Source organism: Rhodamnia argentea, chromosome 2 (assembly GCF_020921035.1).
Source record: "Rhodamnia argentea isolate NSW1041297 chromosome 2, ASM2092103v1, whole genome shotgun sequence".
Classification (NCBI taxonomy): Eukaryota; Viridiplantae; Streptophyta; class Magnoliopsida; order Myrtales; family Myrtaceae; genus Rhodamnia; species Rhodamnia argentea.
Genome location: NC_063151.1, coordinates 2,818,628 through 2,835,328, shown reverse-complemented (window position 1 = coordinate 2,835,328; position 16,701 = coordinate 2,818,628). Strand labels below are relative to the sequence as shown.

Here is a 16,701-nt window from a genome sequence, read left to right as displayed (position 1 = left end):
TTGTTCTACTAATCATACTCCTAATCATATCCATAAGGGTGCGATTACGCCTTTCGGCTACATCATTCCGTTCGGGGCTCCCGGACATAGTAAACCGAGCTACTATCCCAGAATCCTCTAAATATTTGGCAAATAGCCTTTTAAGCTGTCCAACATTGCCATGTCGACCATAATATTCGCCACCACGGTCAATTCCGACAACCTTTATGACTTTTCCCAACTGTTTCTCGACTTGAGTCCGAAATATCTTGAACTTGTCAAGAGACTCGGACTTTTCCTTAATCAAGTACAGATAACTATATTGGGAATAATCATCAATAAAAGTGAGGAAATAAAAATTTCTACATAATGTTGCAGTATAAGGTCCACTGATATCGGTGTGAATGACCTCCAACAGGTCAGAACTACGGACTGCTATTTTCTTCTTTATCTTAGCCATCTTACCTCTACAAGAGTCTACGCAAATTTCCAAGTCACTTTTAAGAGTAGGTAGGATGTCTGCTTTTATCAGCCTTTCCACTCTTTCCCTAAAAATGTGACCAAAATGTTTGTGCCACAATGCGTAAGACTGTTCTTTAGGTAAAGTTCTTTTGGAGATAATATTCTCAACTGTATAAGTGACATATATATCATTGGGAGTTAAATACAATCAGTACAATCCATTGGACATATTGCAGTACCCAACTTTATTTGAATTAAAAAATATGGAAGCCACATTATTCTTTATTTCAAAAGAGTAACCACACACGTCCAAACATGATACAAACACTAAGTTCCGTCTAAAGGAAGGTACATAAAAAGTTTTCCTCAACATCAAGTTGAAACCCGATTCTAAAACCAAAATTATATCTCCCACGAACTCAACGTCGACTTTATTGTTATCTCCCACTCTGAGGTTTGATTCATCCCGATTTGGCTTTCTCCGGTTTATGAATCCTTAGATGGTAAACGCAACATGATTAGTTGCACCGCTATCTAACCACCATGAACTAGATGGGGTTTCAGATAGGTTGGATTCACAAACAAATGCCAAAGAATCAATACCCGCATCCTTACATTTAGATAGTCAATTCTTATATTTGAAGCAGTCATTTTTCTTGTGACCTCTCTTCTTACAAAAGAAGCAATGGTCATTATCCTTCTTAAAGGATACTTTCTTATGACCCGTACTATCGGTCGAACCCGTGGCAAAATGAGTTCCTTTACGAGTACGAAGTTTGAACCCCTTACCTTTCTTAGTGCTAGAACTGGAGACAACCATGGCATAATGCCCTCCTTCCTTTTTCAGCTTTTCTTCTTCCGCCACCACCTTAGCTATCGGATCATTGATAGATCAAGTCTCATCCCGTGTGTTGAAACTGGTCTTGATCATACCAAACTCAGGGGAAAGAGTGTTCAAGGCTTGATGTACCATAATGGCATCGGGAATTATAATACCTAGAATCTTAAGTTTTGTTTGCAAATACAACATTCTCGGGATATAATCCCTAACTCCTCCCGCACCCATATTATACTTCATGTTAAAAAGTATCCGGACGAGTATCCCAACCTCGGCATTAGATGATACTCGGTTTCTGGCCATTAAAAATTCCATCATTTCTTTCGCAATGCGATCAACTGGCAAACTACTCTTTAAATGTTCTTGTATGGATCGCTTCATTGATAACAAGCAGATCCTATTGCTCTTTTCCCAAGCGGCAAAATGTGTCATCTCAATTGTTTGACCGGTCTCAATGAGATTAGCTGGCTTATCTTCATAAAGAGTCACTAGCTTATCTTCATAAAGAGCCACATGAATATCCGCCAGCTCCATAGTAAACAGAAAATTCTCTCTCCATTTCTTAAAATTTGAACCATGAAGAACCTCAATCGTAATGGAGTTGCCATTTACAAAGAAGGTGACTGGAAAAACAAACAGTGCATATAATCAGCATCAAGTGACTACTGTGTAACTTTAAAAAAAAATTCGTATAAGTACACAACTAGAGAATTACATGTACCATCATACAATCACCTTTGGGCGGATTGTATAACGTGCGATTGTAAACTCTCCATATGTCAGCGATCATCAGAATATATTCTAATATTCGTGAATCACTACCTTTGGGTGTATGAACCACTAGGATTAGTCAATCCTCAACCATATGCTATACATGTATCCCTCCATAACCAATACACAATCACCTCCTTTGGAAGTATGATTATGCATTAGAATAGGAGACATCCCATCACAATACGAGACCAATGTTTCTCAAACTCAATCAAGTGTGCCACTTTGGCGGTCACAACTCAATTGAATCTTTGAAACTCTCTCATACCAAGGATATAATCTTTATCTCACTTTCATCATATATATGTAATTTTAAACTTGAAGACATGAGCAGTTGTCATTAAAATCACATATGATGCCAATAATATTGCTTCATTTATTAATGCATGTTAACTTTTATACATGCCAATACTTTAGAATACTCTGCACATTCTATATATGGCCATACACGTATGAGCTAGCATTAGTATTTCCAAAACTATATGGAAATATAAGAAAAATGCCAAAAATACCCCCAAAAATTACACATATATAGGATTTTTATGCATTTTTCAATCCTTAAAGGCTCTAAACATTTAAAATAAATATACCACAATGTAGAGAATCTTCATATGAGCACGCCCGTACCAAAATCGCCTCAAACGGAGCTCAAACGCCCCCACACGCGCCGCCTAAAGTCTCTACACGTGGAGCTCACGTGTCGCACGTGCCATGCATGTCTTCTGTCTCAATCGGTCCAATGACAGGTCCGACCGGTTTGACCAATCCACCCAAAATCGATCCGACCATTGACCGGTCGAACCGGTCAACGGGTTGGGTTGATCCGATCAACGGCCAACGGGTCATTGGATCCGGGTCGGGTCCACCGGGACGCAGAGGCGGTGGCCCGCCGACATCAACGGCCACGTGGGCTAGCCGCTTCACTCGGAGGCGACAAGTGTCGAGACACGTGTCGTGCGCGCGGCACGCTCGCGTGGTGGCAACCGCCCGGCGCGCCCGTGTACCGCACGCGCCTGAGGCGTGTCGCGCACGTTGCGCGCGTGCGGCACTGTGCGGCGTCCGCCGGAGGCCGGCCACCCCTCAAAATGCTCGAAACGACGAGTAGAACCCAAATATGCAATAAAATTCACCTTTCATCTGTCCAAATTTTTGAAAACAAGCAAAAACCGAACATTTCGGATCTAGGCTATGGAACTGCTCCGATACCAACCGTTGGCCGCTATAAACCTTATTGCGGCTATCCCTGGATCACCATAGGTAGAAATGAAACGCTATGCGGAGAAAATAAAAAGTTTGTGCACTTGATTTTGAATCCATTGTACTTCAGGCGGAATCGCAATGATATGAAACTCTAGATCTTCTCCTCTATTACCCTCCGTATGGCTAGCTCGAAGAGACGCCCTTCACTTTCTCTCCGATCTTTATGTGAAGTGATTTCTAAATTCTTAAGGGTTAGAGGAGGGATCGAGCGCTATTTATAGAGTTCTCGGCGGACCCTCTCATCCCGGGCCGGGCCGGGCCGGGCCGAGGTCGGCCCACACTAGCCAGGCCCATATTAGGCCCAGTAAGAATCTTTATATCCAATCTTTATTAGACCAAGTCAGTTATTACAATCCCAATTAATATAAGCCCACATTAGGATAACTCTTAACACTTTCTTCTCCAACCTCGGCAATTTCTTGGGCAAATGCTTGATTTGGTCGAGGAGCTGGCTTTTTTGATTCGGTCGTCGGTGTCCCTAGCCGGAGCTACGGCTTCCAATCTTTTGGGAGGCAACTCGGGCAACGGCACCGGGGACTTGTCGCTGAGGGCCCTCGGGAGGGCGCGGCTGGGGATGAGAGGAGGGAAGGCTTTGACGGTGGTGGCAGCGAAGCTCAGGAAGGTGAAGAAGCATGAGTACCTGTGGCCCGAGGATCCAGATCCGAACGTGAAGGGTGGCGTCCTCAGCCACCTCCCGCCCTTCGAGCCGCTCAAGGAGAAGCCGAAGCCGGTCACTCTAGAGTTCGACAAGCCACGAGCGAGCAGCTGCAAGCTTGACATCTGGCGGCCATGGCCACGAACCGACAAGGATATCTCGGCCGAGGCTGCTCAGGCTCGACTTGCGACTCGCGGCCATGGCCACTCGAGCTCGAATTTGGGTTCGCTGGCCACGGGCGAGGCAACTGTAAGATTGACATCTGGCGCACCCGTTTCCGGAGACTCCGATCATGCTCTTCACGGCGGCCGACATAGGCGGAGGCTCAGGCTCGAGATCAAAGAAGAAAGAGGAGTCAGGCGGACGAGATAGGGAGGAGGGTGAAGAGAGAGAAAGAGAGGGAGGGAGACGGAGACCGTGACCGTGAGAGGAGAGAGAGGAGTTTTTTCTTTTTCTGACTGGTGGGGCCCGTTCCGAACACGTGTGGCATGATGGGTGGACATGGGGACCAGACCAGCAATACCTGGTCTGTAGCCAATATTTTCTCTGGTGGGGGTAGGCAAGGCTCAGTCATAGAATCCTGTTTTCTTGTTTTCCCTTGTTTTGAGCGATGAGCCCTAAGGATGCTCGCTGACCTCATATGTTTACGCAGGCGATTCCTAGAGAAGCCAGGAACTACGAGCTCGGAGAAGCCCGGTACTACGTGGTGCTCGCATGGAACGCGATCGTCGGGCAGTTCTTTTTCTTGGGAGCCATAGGAGTCATCTTCTATTCCTCCTCCCTGTTCTCGGGGATCGTCATCGCCGTTCTCCTCCCGATCACGGAGATCCTAGGGGTCATATTCTTCCAGGAGAAGTTCCAGGTGGAGAAGGCAGTGTCCCTGATCCTCTCTCTCTGGGGCTTTGCCTCGTACTTCTACGGCGAATTCAAAGTTGCCAAGAAGGACAAGCGGCAACCGCAGCAGCTGCAGCAGCAAGAGGCCGAAGGGCATCAACAGGGCCTTCCTTGAAGGTGAGCAAGTGAAAGACATGGCATATACTTAGCCTAAGTAACAAGAGGGCCTTCTACATTATTCGCGAGGCGATTGCTGTCAGCCTGCAATTGCATACTGTCCCACAGCGCTGCTACTCGTGAACTGCATCGTAGTAGAATTTATCTAGCCTTTCTTTACCGTCTTCCGAGGTAGATGTGTAACAACGTGAGGGAAAAGAATTGAATCGTAGTTGGAAAAAAGAGCGAGTCAAAGTTGGAAAAATAAGACAGAATTGTAAATTGGAGTTGAAGATTGTTAGTGTTGCTGCATATCTGCATGCTATAATGTAATGTGGCAGTTGTATTCTCTCGCACATGCAACCCCAAAAGTTGGAGTTGAACAGAGTAGAGACGCTGTTTTGGGCAGGAACAGAACAACCTAGTGATGAGCGAGACAGAGGGACAATAACAAAAGCCAGGGAGTTTCGGAACATACCCTCTTCGGTTTTGCATTCGTTCGCCCTCTTGTTTATGTTTCTCCCTGTTCATTGAAGCTGAATAGCCTGAATTGACCCGAAACGTATCTTGTCGCGTCTAATATAATCGTGCTAGTCGAGACAAGGACATGGAATCACCAGACTGATTGAAGCAGCCGATCAACAATGAAATAAGTGCACGTAATCAATCAGAAAAATAGAACGCAAGACACAGTACTGGTGACATTGTATTAGAAAAAGTACTGCACTTCTAGCTTTCTGGCCCTGTTAATCAACCATTAAAGGTATGGAGATAGATCACCTTGCAGGATGGCGACAGATGTAGAGGAACTTCGCTCCGTTCATCAAACCAAACGGTCAAGAAAGGAAAATACAAAATACAAAGTGCTCCAACAAAGTGAATACGACACAAAGAGTTTCCCAGCGAGAAATTCATAGATTAGTAGCTCCTTTATGGTCATATGATGATCTTGATGATGCTCTCTGCTTGGTAAAAGCTGCAGCTTTTCCTTTTTCTGCGATACCTAACATTTGTCTCGATGTCGACAGCTCCAAGTTGACTATTGAAGCCACGTAAAGATAGAGGGTGACAAACTTCAAATTTTACCTCTCTCTTCCACAGCAGAACTGCTCTTGTTTTAAGTTTCATCACAAAGAGATTTTGGCTAACCCTGAAGCTAATGATGCATGCAAAGAAGCTTTCTCCTCCTGATTTTTCTTGGTCATATGTTTCTGAAACGGCTTTAAAACTGCAGGGAATGGGTTCTCCATAAAGAGCCACGTGGAAAAGAGAAAGCGCAATAACAAGTAAAAATGCAGTCTCCACTCATTATGTTAACTAGCCACGTGGAAAAGAGAAAGCAACAGAAAATACGACATTGAAGTTTAATTCGTCTAATGAGAGGTAAAGATCTAGACCACGTCTCGATGGTATGAATTTTAAAAGTTTTAGGATTAGTGCTTAATAGCAAGCCCAAAAAAAAAAAAAAGGCTAAAATTGACTTAAAATTCGATACAAATTTTAAGATTTCTAATGCTATCGTCTTTTTTTTCAAGATAAGATGATGCAATCTCGTTCTATTGATGTTTTTAGCCTAGGGTAAGAATGAGTTTTCAGCGAGCTCGACCACTGTGTCAAGGAATTGATTAAAATCGGTAGTTTCCAATCTCGACAAAACTTGATAAGTGTGTCCGTTCTCCATAATCAAGATTTGAAATCAAACCGTCACATTTGCGCATTCTCTTGATACCATCTTCAGCTCGCAGATCCATGTGTTTCCGATAATCACCTGGTGCACATGGGACGAGAAGACTACCACAGTCAATGACCATTAGTCATATGCTCAAAAAGAGATTGTAATAACTCGATGGGGAAATTATCCGAAAAGTCCTAAATCTATTATATTTTTACCAATTCAGTCCTAAAATATTTAATCTTATCAATTTAGTTTTAAATATTTTCATTTTTTGTCAATTGAGTCAATCCGACTAATTTTGATTGTTATTTAGTAAATATTTTAATTTTTTAATTTTTTTTCCTTTGTTCTTTAATTTATGGGTTCTTTTTCTCAATGGCCAGTTTGGGTTTAGAGATGATCGATTTCGGGATGAGTGGTTCCCATCTTAGAATCAAGGATCACCCGCCGGGAACCTATCTTACAATCGAGGACCACCCCGCTTGGAACCGGTTCTGCAAAATAGGAAGCGTGAATCACTCACTCGTTTCATGAACCCACCCGAGAACCGAACCACCGGATGGGTCTGTGAAATCACTCCTATCGAGTAATGATCACTACATTACTTGAAAAATTTTACCCGAATTATTAACGACATCAATACTTTATCAACAAAAAGGGACCCGTCAACTCTCACAAACAACATTCGACCACAAAAAAAAAAAACTCTCACAAACAACTTAGGATTGGATACAGTTTATGTGAGCCATAATAGATTTTCAGGTTAATAAAAAAGAATTAATGTTGGGTCTCCTCTCCCTCAACTTCTCCTTGGAAAAGGAGGACCCTTGCTGTACTTCCCTTCCTCTGTTTCTGCCAAGCAAAAAAGCAAAACAGAGTCAGTATTACAAGGGTCATAGCCTTCCCCGACCCTTCCTGGAAATGGAAGACTCCGGCTGCTTTTTGTTGTGAATGAATGAGTCAATTATATCACTAAAATGCAAAGAATAGTCAGTTATAAATCAAAGTGTGCAGTTATGAAGCTTCCCCTGTCACATATATATTATATAAATAGGTTCGGTCGATTGGTCCGGATGAGCGGTTCTCACCTGAAAACGAGAACCGGACGGGTCGTCGCCGATTCCATCAAATTGGAACCAGGAACTAGACCAGTACCCAATGAAAATCACCCAAAAAAGAGCCGGTTCGGTATGATCCGAGTGGATCTCAATTTTTTTGCTCACCCCTAGTTTGGGCCTTCACTCAGCTAGGCAAGGCTACCTCACCCATAGCCGGCAAGGCTGGCCTCACTTAGATCTAGGCAAGGTTGGCCGAGGGCCATGACCCTCACATGTGGCCGCGATGGCCTTCCTCAGATTTGAGCGAGGTTGAGTGACCCTTGCCCAGCAACCGGCGACCCACGCCAATCACCGAGGGAAAAAAAAGTCCAGAAAATAAAAATAAAAAAACAAAGGGATAATAATAATTAGAAACTATGTTAATATATTATTAAAAATCATTTGCATCAGCGTCGACCATGCCACGTAAGACGGTTGGCATTCATTTTAGTGATTTCAACCCAAAATTGATTAGATGAATTCAATTGACAAAAAGTGAAAATGTTCAAGACTAAGGGTGTGCATGAAAACACTTCTCCATGAAAAATCAACTTATGATCAAAAGTTGATTTCTCTACTTCTCCTCAAAAGTAGAAGTTGATTTTTCTACTTCTGCTCCAGATTGACTTCTGATCAGAAAAATTCGTTTAATAACGGTTGAAAATTTCTACTTTTGAAACATTATTAACAAAATCTTCGACGGCGATGGTCGATGGTGGCGGTGGTTAGCGGCCACGGCGATGGTTGGCGGCGGCGGCGGCGGCTGGTGGGGGTTGGCGGTGGTCGGAGGCGGCGATCGGCGGAGGCTACCGTGGTCGGCGGTCGGCGATCACGGCAATAGTGGTTGGCGGAGGCGACGGCCGTAGTCGCGGTGGTTGGCGGCCGGCAATTACAGCAACGATGGTTGACAGAGGCGGGTGTGGTGCAAGAAGTCATTCTGGAGCCGAGAAGTTAAAATTTTTTACTTCTCAAAATTGGCCAAAAATCCTATCAGAAGTGAAAAATCTTGCCATAAATGAAAAATCCTATCATAAGTCAATTTTTTTACCAAACGGATTTCTACTTCAATCAGATTTTTATCAAACATATTTCTTTGCCGGATGGGTTTCTAACAGAGAAATGGATTTTCCGAAGTGTTACCATGCGCGCCCTAAATTGGTAAGCCTAAAAGTTTTAGGACTAATTTGGTAAAAATACAATAGGTTTAGGATTTTTTGGATAATTTTTCCTAATATGGTGAATGAGAAATTCTTCGGCACGAATATCACCGTGTTCAAGAGAAAAGGTTTGTTCGGTTGAAAAAAGGGAAACTCTTCGACTCCCCTCCAAAAAAAATGAAGTAAAAAAAAATGAAAAATTCGAAAGACATTCTCCTAAAAAGAGGATCGCATGTATTGTTCATCAAAATGAAGGCACGAAATTTTTGTCTAATTTACTTCAAGAGGCCATCTTTAGAAAAACTTCTTTTGAAGTATTATACTCTGCGAAGGAAACGGAGCCTACCACACTTTCCGCTTCCGGTGCGGCTTAATGAAAACAGAGACTTCTCCGTAGGTTGTTGGCTGAAGAAAGTCAAAGCTCCACTTCCAGGAATCAAAGGATGGACCCGGCGCGACTCTCTGTCTTTCTAGCTCGCCAATAAATCCAAATGTTCCCCCCTAACCCGAAGCATAACTTCCCTTTCTCCAACATTTCTCTGGGGCATTTGGTTTGATCCGCCGCATCTCCAGGAACCTTATTCCCTTGTTTTTACATGCACACCCCAAAAAAAAAAATCATAATAAAAGCAACCATCTGAATTCTCCTAATTAAAATCAGTTTCAGGCACATGGGAAATGACCATGTTACATGGATGCTCCAATTAACAATTCGAGGACGTTTTGTCTACTTAATTTAAAATAAATGTCGATAAATTAAAATGATTCGAAAGCTTTGACTTTCAGATTTTTTCAGGATGCAAAGTGAAAATAATCATGAATAGTTTCGACGATTTATTCACCAAACTTTTTGAACTATTGATTGGAGACAAATTGCCGACGCTCTCTTTGTGGAGGATTTGAACGATCCCGAGGGATGAGGGAGATCGAGAGCGAGAGCGAGAGCTTGAGCTTGGTCATGGCCATGGGGGATGCCACGGAACCCCCCCAGGCCAAAGCCCCAAAGCGCCTCCCCCTCCTCCTCCTCGCCCTCAACTGCGCCATGCTCTCCCTCGGCACGTGCGGCGGCCCACTCCTCATGCGCCTCTACTTCCTCCGCGGCGGCTCCCTCGTCTGGCTCTCCAGCGCCCTCGAGACCGGCGGCTGGCCCATCATCTTCCTCCCCCTCGCCGCGGCCTACTCCCGCCGCCGCTCCGCCCAGGGCCCCTCCGCCCGCCTCGTCCTCATGGACCCCTTCCTCTTCGCCGCCTCCGCTGTCGTCGGGGTCCTCACCGGCCTCGACGACTACCTGTACGCGTACGGCGTGGCGCGGCTCCCCGCCTCCACGTCGGCCCTGCTCATCGCCACGCAGCTGGCCTTCACCGCCTTGTTCGCGTTCCTCCTGGTGAGGCAGCAGTTCACGCCCTACTCGATCAACTCGATATACCTGCTGACGATCGGGGCAGGGGTGCTGGCGATGAACACGAGCAGCGACCGGCCGGCGGGGGAGTCGGACGGGGAGTACTACGCGGGGTTCTTCATGACGCTCGGGGCGGCGGCGCTGTACGGGTTCGTGCTGCCGCTGGTGGAGCTGACGTACAAGAAGGCCAAGCAGGCGGTAACGTACTCGCTGGTCCTGGAGATTCAGCTGGTGATGTGCTTCTTCGCCACCGCTTTCTGCACCGTGGGCATGCTGGTCGACAAGGAATTCCAGGTTCTCTCTCTCGACCTGGACCCATCCCCATGGGTTAGGTTTCATCACAATTATTGGTCGTGTAAAGTTGATTTCTTGTGGTACCCACAAATTGGAATGGCCTTGATATCTTCTCTCTGTACCATATTATATTAGAAATCGAATTACTCAAACCAAAAAATTTTCTTAATCTTGGTTTTTTCCAGTCTCCTACCGAGATGGGTAGTTATGGTTGATTGCTCTGATAGAACTATCCCACAATTATCTTTTGAATCTGCTGGAGCGGATGATGTTTGGATGGTAAGACAACGACAATACTTTAGTCTCATTCGATTGAAGTTCTATAGTTAATAGACTTCTGAAAGTGAAAGGAGAAAAGAAAAAGCTATGATCAGAATGACATAAGGTTTCTCCGGAATCGTGTTAATGCAGGCGATTCCTACAGAAGCGAGGAACTACGAGCTCGGAGAAGCCGGATACTACGTGGTGCTCGTGTGGAACGCCATTGTCTGGCAATTCTTTTTCTTAGGAGCCATAGGAATGATCTTTTGTGCCTCCTCTCTATTCACTGGAATCGTGATCGCCCTTCTTCTCCCGGTCACCGAGATCCTAGCCATCATAATCTACCAGGAGAAGTTCCAGGCAGGGAAAGGCGTGTCCCTCGCCCTCTCTCTCTGGGCCTTCGCTTCATACTTCTACGGCGAATTCAAACTTGGCAAGAAAGAAAAAGAAAATGCAGCAGCAGCAGCAGAAGAAGAAGATTAGATTTCCAGAGACCAGAAATTCATCAACAAGGCCATCCCTGAAGTGGAAAAAAGAAAAGACGTTGCTTATGCTTAGCCTACTTTTGAGGTCTGTCCTAATTCTGGCCCCGAGAGTGTTCGTGTGGAAGTAGCAAGATGGTCTTCTACATTATTTGGGAGGTGATCATTGTCATCCTGCAATTGCATACTTGTCTCCCAAAAGGCCATTCAAGAAAAAGAGCGAGTTTACCAAAAAAAACACGATTGCAAATTGCCAAATTGTAATTGAGAAGTTGTGTTGCTGCATATATTTTATTTGATTGTCCAATACATTCAACACAAAATTTGGATCTGCACTCCAGAGAGACTGTTTTGATTAGGAGTTTTGCAATGTACTCTCTTTACCTTTTCGTCTGTTCGCCCTCTTGTTTACTTTCTCGCTTTTCATTGAAGCTGGATGGCCTGAATTTACCTAAGAGAATCTCATCACATCTAATACAGTGGTGCTCATTGAGACGATGACATGGAACCGCCAGATTGATTGAAGCAGCTGATCAAAAAATGAGTTCACACAATCAATCAGAATATCCAAGGTAAGACGCATTGCTGGCGACTTTCTATCAGAAAAATTAACTGTAGTTCAAGGTTTCTGTCCCTGTCATACACCGATTAAGGGCAGGGAGATCATCTTGCAGGATGGTGACAAAGAAGACAGATCAATTTTTTCAGATAAACCAAACTAGTTCTATGAACTACCTTCACTTTCACGTAGAGGCCTGCACTTTGTCCACCAAACCAAACTATCAAGAAAGAAAATACAAAATTCAAACTGAAGAGAACACAAAAAGTTCCACAGCAAGGGCAGATATTCATTACACTTAAATTTGTGATGGAATTTATACCCAGCTCTTGTTTCAAGTGTCGTCACAAAGAGATTTTGGCTAGCCCTGTGACTAATGTTGCGAAGAAGCTTTCGTCTTGTAATTTCCTCGGTTTTATATGTCTCTCAAAAGGCTATTAAACTACAGGGAAAGGGTTCTTCATCTCTGAAGAAGCAAGAAAAAGAAACCGAACGAACTGGGCAGGAATGGAATCTGTGACAACATTTATAGACCGGGAGTCCCAACTGTAGCAGACACCGTAGAGTTTCCAAGGTTCTTGGAAACACCATTCGGGAGGCAAGCGAAGAGAGAACTGAGTCATTGCTTGTGCCGTCGTGCGCACTGGCACTGTAGATTCCAGGACCAGGAGGCAGATCCAACCTTTGTCATACGTGTACAGGGCTCAAAAGTGGGACCCATGGACGCCACGTGGAGCTAATAGGCCGGCCCTTGGAGCAGCCGGCCCACCTAATCGTTTCTCTTATCATACCGTGAAGTGGAAGGACATCAAGGGCTAAGCGTGCAATCACATCCACTTTTTGTTTGGTGTGTCGATTCATGAACCAACCTTTTCGTACCTTAAAACTGCGTCATGTTGTCGGGAAGCAGCGGGGGTTTCGATTCACGCATGCAACGTGTCCTGTGGTCCATGGCGAATTTAACGTTCCCCTAGATATGTGTGCACGACATGTGACTGGGACGAATAAGTCAGAGGCGAAAGGCTTTGAATTATTAGCTCATTTTGTAAATCGGTTTCATAAGCCAAAGGCAGAGTCGTCGCGTTCTCTAGTAATCATTCAATGTGAAAGACCATCTAACTGGAAATGATCCTATTTTCTATGCGTTTTCATCGTGCATCACATCGATATCAAATTTCCTCCGTATATAAGAAAAATTGTAAAAATTAACGTAATTATCCTGTCAATCTTGATCCACAAAATGCATCCATGTTGCACGAGCAAGCATCAACAAGTATATATGCAGCCTCTACTAATGTTAAATAGCCCCATGGAAAAGAGAAAGCAGTAGAAAATAAGTTATTAAAGTTCTCACTCGTCAAGCTAAAACATTTTGATTGAAACTAAACGATTCAGTACAAATTTTGAGATTTCCAGTGCTTTTGTCTCCCTCTTTCTAGGTAAGATATAGCAATCTTGTTCCGTTGATAATTTTAGCTCGGGATAAGGATGATTTCACGACGAACTCAGACATCTTTACGCTACACGACAAGCTATGATAAGTTTACTAATCCGATCATATTCGAGATCCGGGTTCAAATCGTCGCATTTACGCGTTCTCTTGAATTCATTCTCAAGAGCACACATCCGTATGTTTTCGATATATGACCAAATGAGCGTTGGTCATATATGAACGATTGTAATTCAGAGGCATCTCTGCACGTTTTTGCTAAAGAAAGTTAAAAGCTCCACCTTAAGGAGTCACAGAATGGACCCATTTTTTTTTCCCAAGAAATTCGTCGTCAGTGGCTGCCTATGGTCATATGATGATCCCTTAATATGAGCTGCAGCTTTTCCTTCCGTCATATCTACTTTTGTCTTAGTGCCGATGGCTCTACACTGACCGGTGAAGCCACTCAAAAATGAGAACACTGAACTCTTCAGCATTACATGTGACAAACTTCAAAATTTACCTTTCTCCCTCACAGCCGCTAGGGCAAAGCATGCACTACACTTGAATTTGCACTCGAATTCTATCAAGCTCTTAAAACGTTTTTCAGTTCCGGCATGTCTTGAGATCAAGTAGCAAGCATGCCGCTTCTATGGTTCGGTTTATGTCAAAAGCCGTTAGAGCGCGCGGCAAGCATTGCAAATGAGCTGTTTCTACACGGCTAGTCGCGACGGCTAGTCCTCTCCATACTAACTCAGCAAATCCGGGAGCCTCTTGTCTCGCCTAAACCTAAGAGCTGCATGGGAATTGTCCATAGCTCCTTTCGTAAGGCACCTGCTCTCAAGCCCCGTGAAGACCTCGGCTTTCGAGATTTCCCGGTTTTGATAACGATGTTATCAAGCGGTTCATGCACCATGTGTCCAAAATCAGTAAAATCAATGTAGCGAGCTTAACATGGACAGAAAGCCAAAGAGCTTTTCCGGTGTCACCCTAAGATCACAACTTCCTAGCTCTTCTTCGTTATGTAGAATCTAGAAGTGAGGCGAGCTACAAAAATTGGGGTCTTCTATGGTTAACTTGTATGTATCATCCGACTTCGGTCGGAAACTCGCTACCATGATGAGATGACGAAGCTTTACACCGCTTAGTGTTTATATTTCGTGTATATTAGTATAGCTTACTATTTAATAAATTTTATTAAGATATGAGGGAACAAATAGAAATAAAAAAAAAAGATAGAGAAAAGAATGAGCACTTATAAATAAAGCACGCGAGAGAGTTGAAGCACTATCCTTTTCGGAATAGTGAAAGTGAATGACAATATTTTTTTTCTCTTAATAGTTCGACATTTGCTGTGGCTTGTTTACATTTTTTGTCATAGTCGAACTTGTAACTCTAGAATACTACAATAAGCTCTTATGCAATGTAAGATTTAGATAATACAATAATCATGGTGGAGTTTATCCCCAATTGTGTATTTGTGATTTCTTTGTATGTTGTGCATACAGAATAAAGAGCTAGGTAGGATATTAAAATTATACGACTTAATTACTGCGATTCAAAAAGACAACAGATAGGATATAACAAAATCTGTAAATTTCATGTCTTATCTTATAGGATCCCAGCCTTAGGAAAAAAATTTTGGTAGTTATCCTATAATGTCGAGTTAATTTGCTCTTGATTATGTCAAAATAAAGCTGACTTAACAACTTCTCTCACTTTCAAACAAAAAAACACAACTTCTCTTACGAGATTCTTTTAAATTAAAATCGAGAAGATATGTAAATGAACTACATGATTTGAAAGATTTTGATGCGCAGAACTTTCCTTTGTGGTCCGATCGATCGCCAATGTCCAAGCTTGACTAGAAAAAATTCCATAGGAGAGCTTTGTCGCTGTGGAAACCATGGAAGGTCCCCAGGGCAAAACCCTAAAGCGCCTCCTCCTCTCACTCAACTGCGCCATGCTCGCCCTCGGCACGTGCGGCGGCCCGCTCCTCATGCGCCTCTACTTCCTCCACGGTGGCGCCCGCGTCTGGCTCTCCAGCTTTCTCGAGACGGGCGGCTGGCCCATCATCTTTGTCCCCCTCGTGGTAGCCTACTTCCGCCGCCGCTTCGCTGAGGGCCCCTCCGCCCGCCTCGTCCTCATGGACCCTTTCCTCTTCGTCGCCTCAGCTGTCATAGGGGTTCTCACAGGCCTCGACGACTACCTCTACGCGTACGGCGTGGCACGGCTCCCCGTCTCCACGTCGGCCCTGCTCATCGCCACGCAGCTGGCCTTCACAGCCGGGTTCGCGTTCCTCCTGGTGAGGCAGCAGTTCACGTCGTATACGATCAACTCGATATTCCTGCTGACAATGGGGGCAGGGATTCTGGCGATGCACACGAGCAGTGACCGGCCGGCGGGGGAGTTGGACGGGGCGTACTATGCGGGTTTCTTCATGACGCTCGGGGCGGCGGCGCTCTACGGGTTCGTACTGCCGCTGGTGGAGCTGACGTACAAGAAGGCCAAGCCGGCTGTCACATACTCGCTGGTGTTGGAGATTCAGTTGGTGATGTGCTTCTTCGCCACAGCTTTCTGCACCATCGGCATGCTGATCAACAAGGACTTCCAGGTTCTCTCTCTCTCTCTCTCTCAACCTCGATCCGTCCTCTTAGGTTTATTACGATCATTGGTCATGGTAAATCCACCATGGCTGCATTGCATGTGATCCATGACCAATATTCATAAGAGTATCTTCTCTCTCGACCATATTATCTTAAGAAATCGGACGACTTGAACCAAAATCTTTTCTTTAAGTCCCCTTTGTTTTGCGAAAAATATATTTGATTGATCTAATAAAACCCTCCTGCAAAATTATCTTTTGAATCTGCTGGAGTGGATGATATGTGGATGTTAACATGATGACAATGCTTTAGTCTCACTCGGTGGAAGTTCCACAACTAAGAAACCGCTGAAACGGGATAACATAAAACTATGATCCTAATCACAGACTTCATGTTTACGCAGGCGATTCCTAGAGAAGCAAGGAGCTACAAGCTCGGAGAAGCCCGATTCTACGTGGTGCTCGTGTGGACCGCGATCCTCTGGCAATTTTTTTTCTTAGGAGCCATAGGAATCATCTTTTATGCCTCCTCTCTATTCTCAGGAATCATGATCGCCCTTCTTCTCCCGGTCACTGAGATCCTAGCCGTCATATGCTTCCACGAGAAGTTCAAGGCGGAGAAAGGCGTGTCCCTTGCCCTCTCGCTCTGGGGCTTTGTTTCATACTTCTGCGGGGAATTGAAACTTGCCAAGAAGGAAAAAGAAGCAGCTGCGGCAGCAGCAGCAGCGGAGGCGGCAGTGGCAGATTAGACCTCCAGAGACCAAAATACATTAACAAGGCCTTCCCCG

General features: G+C 44.5%; 3 protein-coding genes and 1 long non-coding RNA gene across 6 annotated transcripts in view; 3 read left to right on the top strand and 1 right to left on the bottom strand.

Annotated features, from left to right (window-relative positions):
• LOC115749870 (purine permease 3-like) overlaps window positions 1–11,453 on the top strand; it is a 25,957-nt gene extending 14,504 nt beyond the window's left edge. The window contains exons 2-3 of one of the 2 annotated variants that reach the window (XM_030686878.2): window positions 4,618–5,012; window positions 11,411–11,453. In XM_030686878.2, the coding sequence (XP_030542738.1) occupies window positions 4,618–4,974 (357 nt within the window). In that variant the 3' untranslated portion in view covers window positions 4,975–5,012; window positions 11,411–11,453. Of the gene's footprint in view, window positions 1–4,617; window positions 5,253–11,410 lie in introns of those variants that run through there. The other variant, XM_030686877.2, reaches the window with a different exon arrangement.
• The window catches only part of LOC115729467 (purine permease 3-like), a 21,681-nt gene extending 4,980 nt beyond the window's left edge, over window positions 1–16,701 (top strand). Inside the window, exons 2-3 of one of the 2 annotated variants that reach the window (XM_048275118.1) lie at window positions 15,274–15,922; window positions 16,318–16,700. In XM_048275118.1, the coding sequence (XP_048131075.1) occupies window positions 15,308–15,922; window positions 16,318–16,662 (960 nt within the window). In that variant the 5' untranslated portion in view covers window positions 15,274–15,307 and the 3' untranslated portion in view covers window positions 16,663–16,700. Of the gene's footprint in view, window positions 1–15,214; window positions 15,923–16,317 lie in introns of those variants that run through there. The other variant, XM_030686801.2, reaches the window with a different exon arrangement.
• Window positions 4,775–11,333, bottom strand: LOC115749880. The gene is made up of 3 exons (XR_004016404.2): window positions 11,256–11,333; window positions 7,086–7,089; window positions 4,775–4,880 (listed from the first exon to the last, which is right to left on the bottom strand). It is a non-coding gene; the product is annotated as an uncharacterized LOC115749880 (long non-coding RNA).
• On the top strand, window positions 9,686–11,403 carry LOC115749869 (purine permease 1-like). Its single transcript, XM_030686876.2, has 2 exons — window positions 9,686–10,577; window positions 10,989–11,403. Exons 1-2 carry the CDS (start codon window positions 9,801–9,803, stop codon window positions 11,319–11,321), a joined length of 1,110 nt encoding a protein of 369 aa, XP_030542736.1. The 5' UTR covers window positions 9,686–9,800; the 3' UTR covers window positions 11,322–11,403.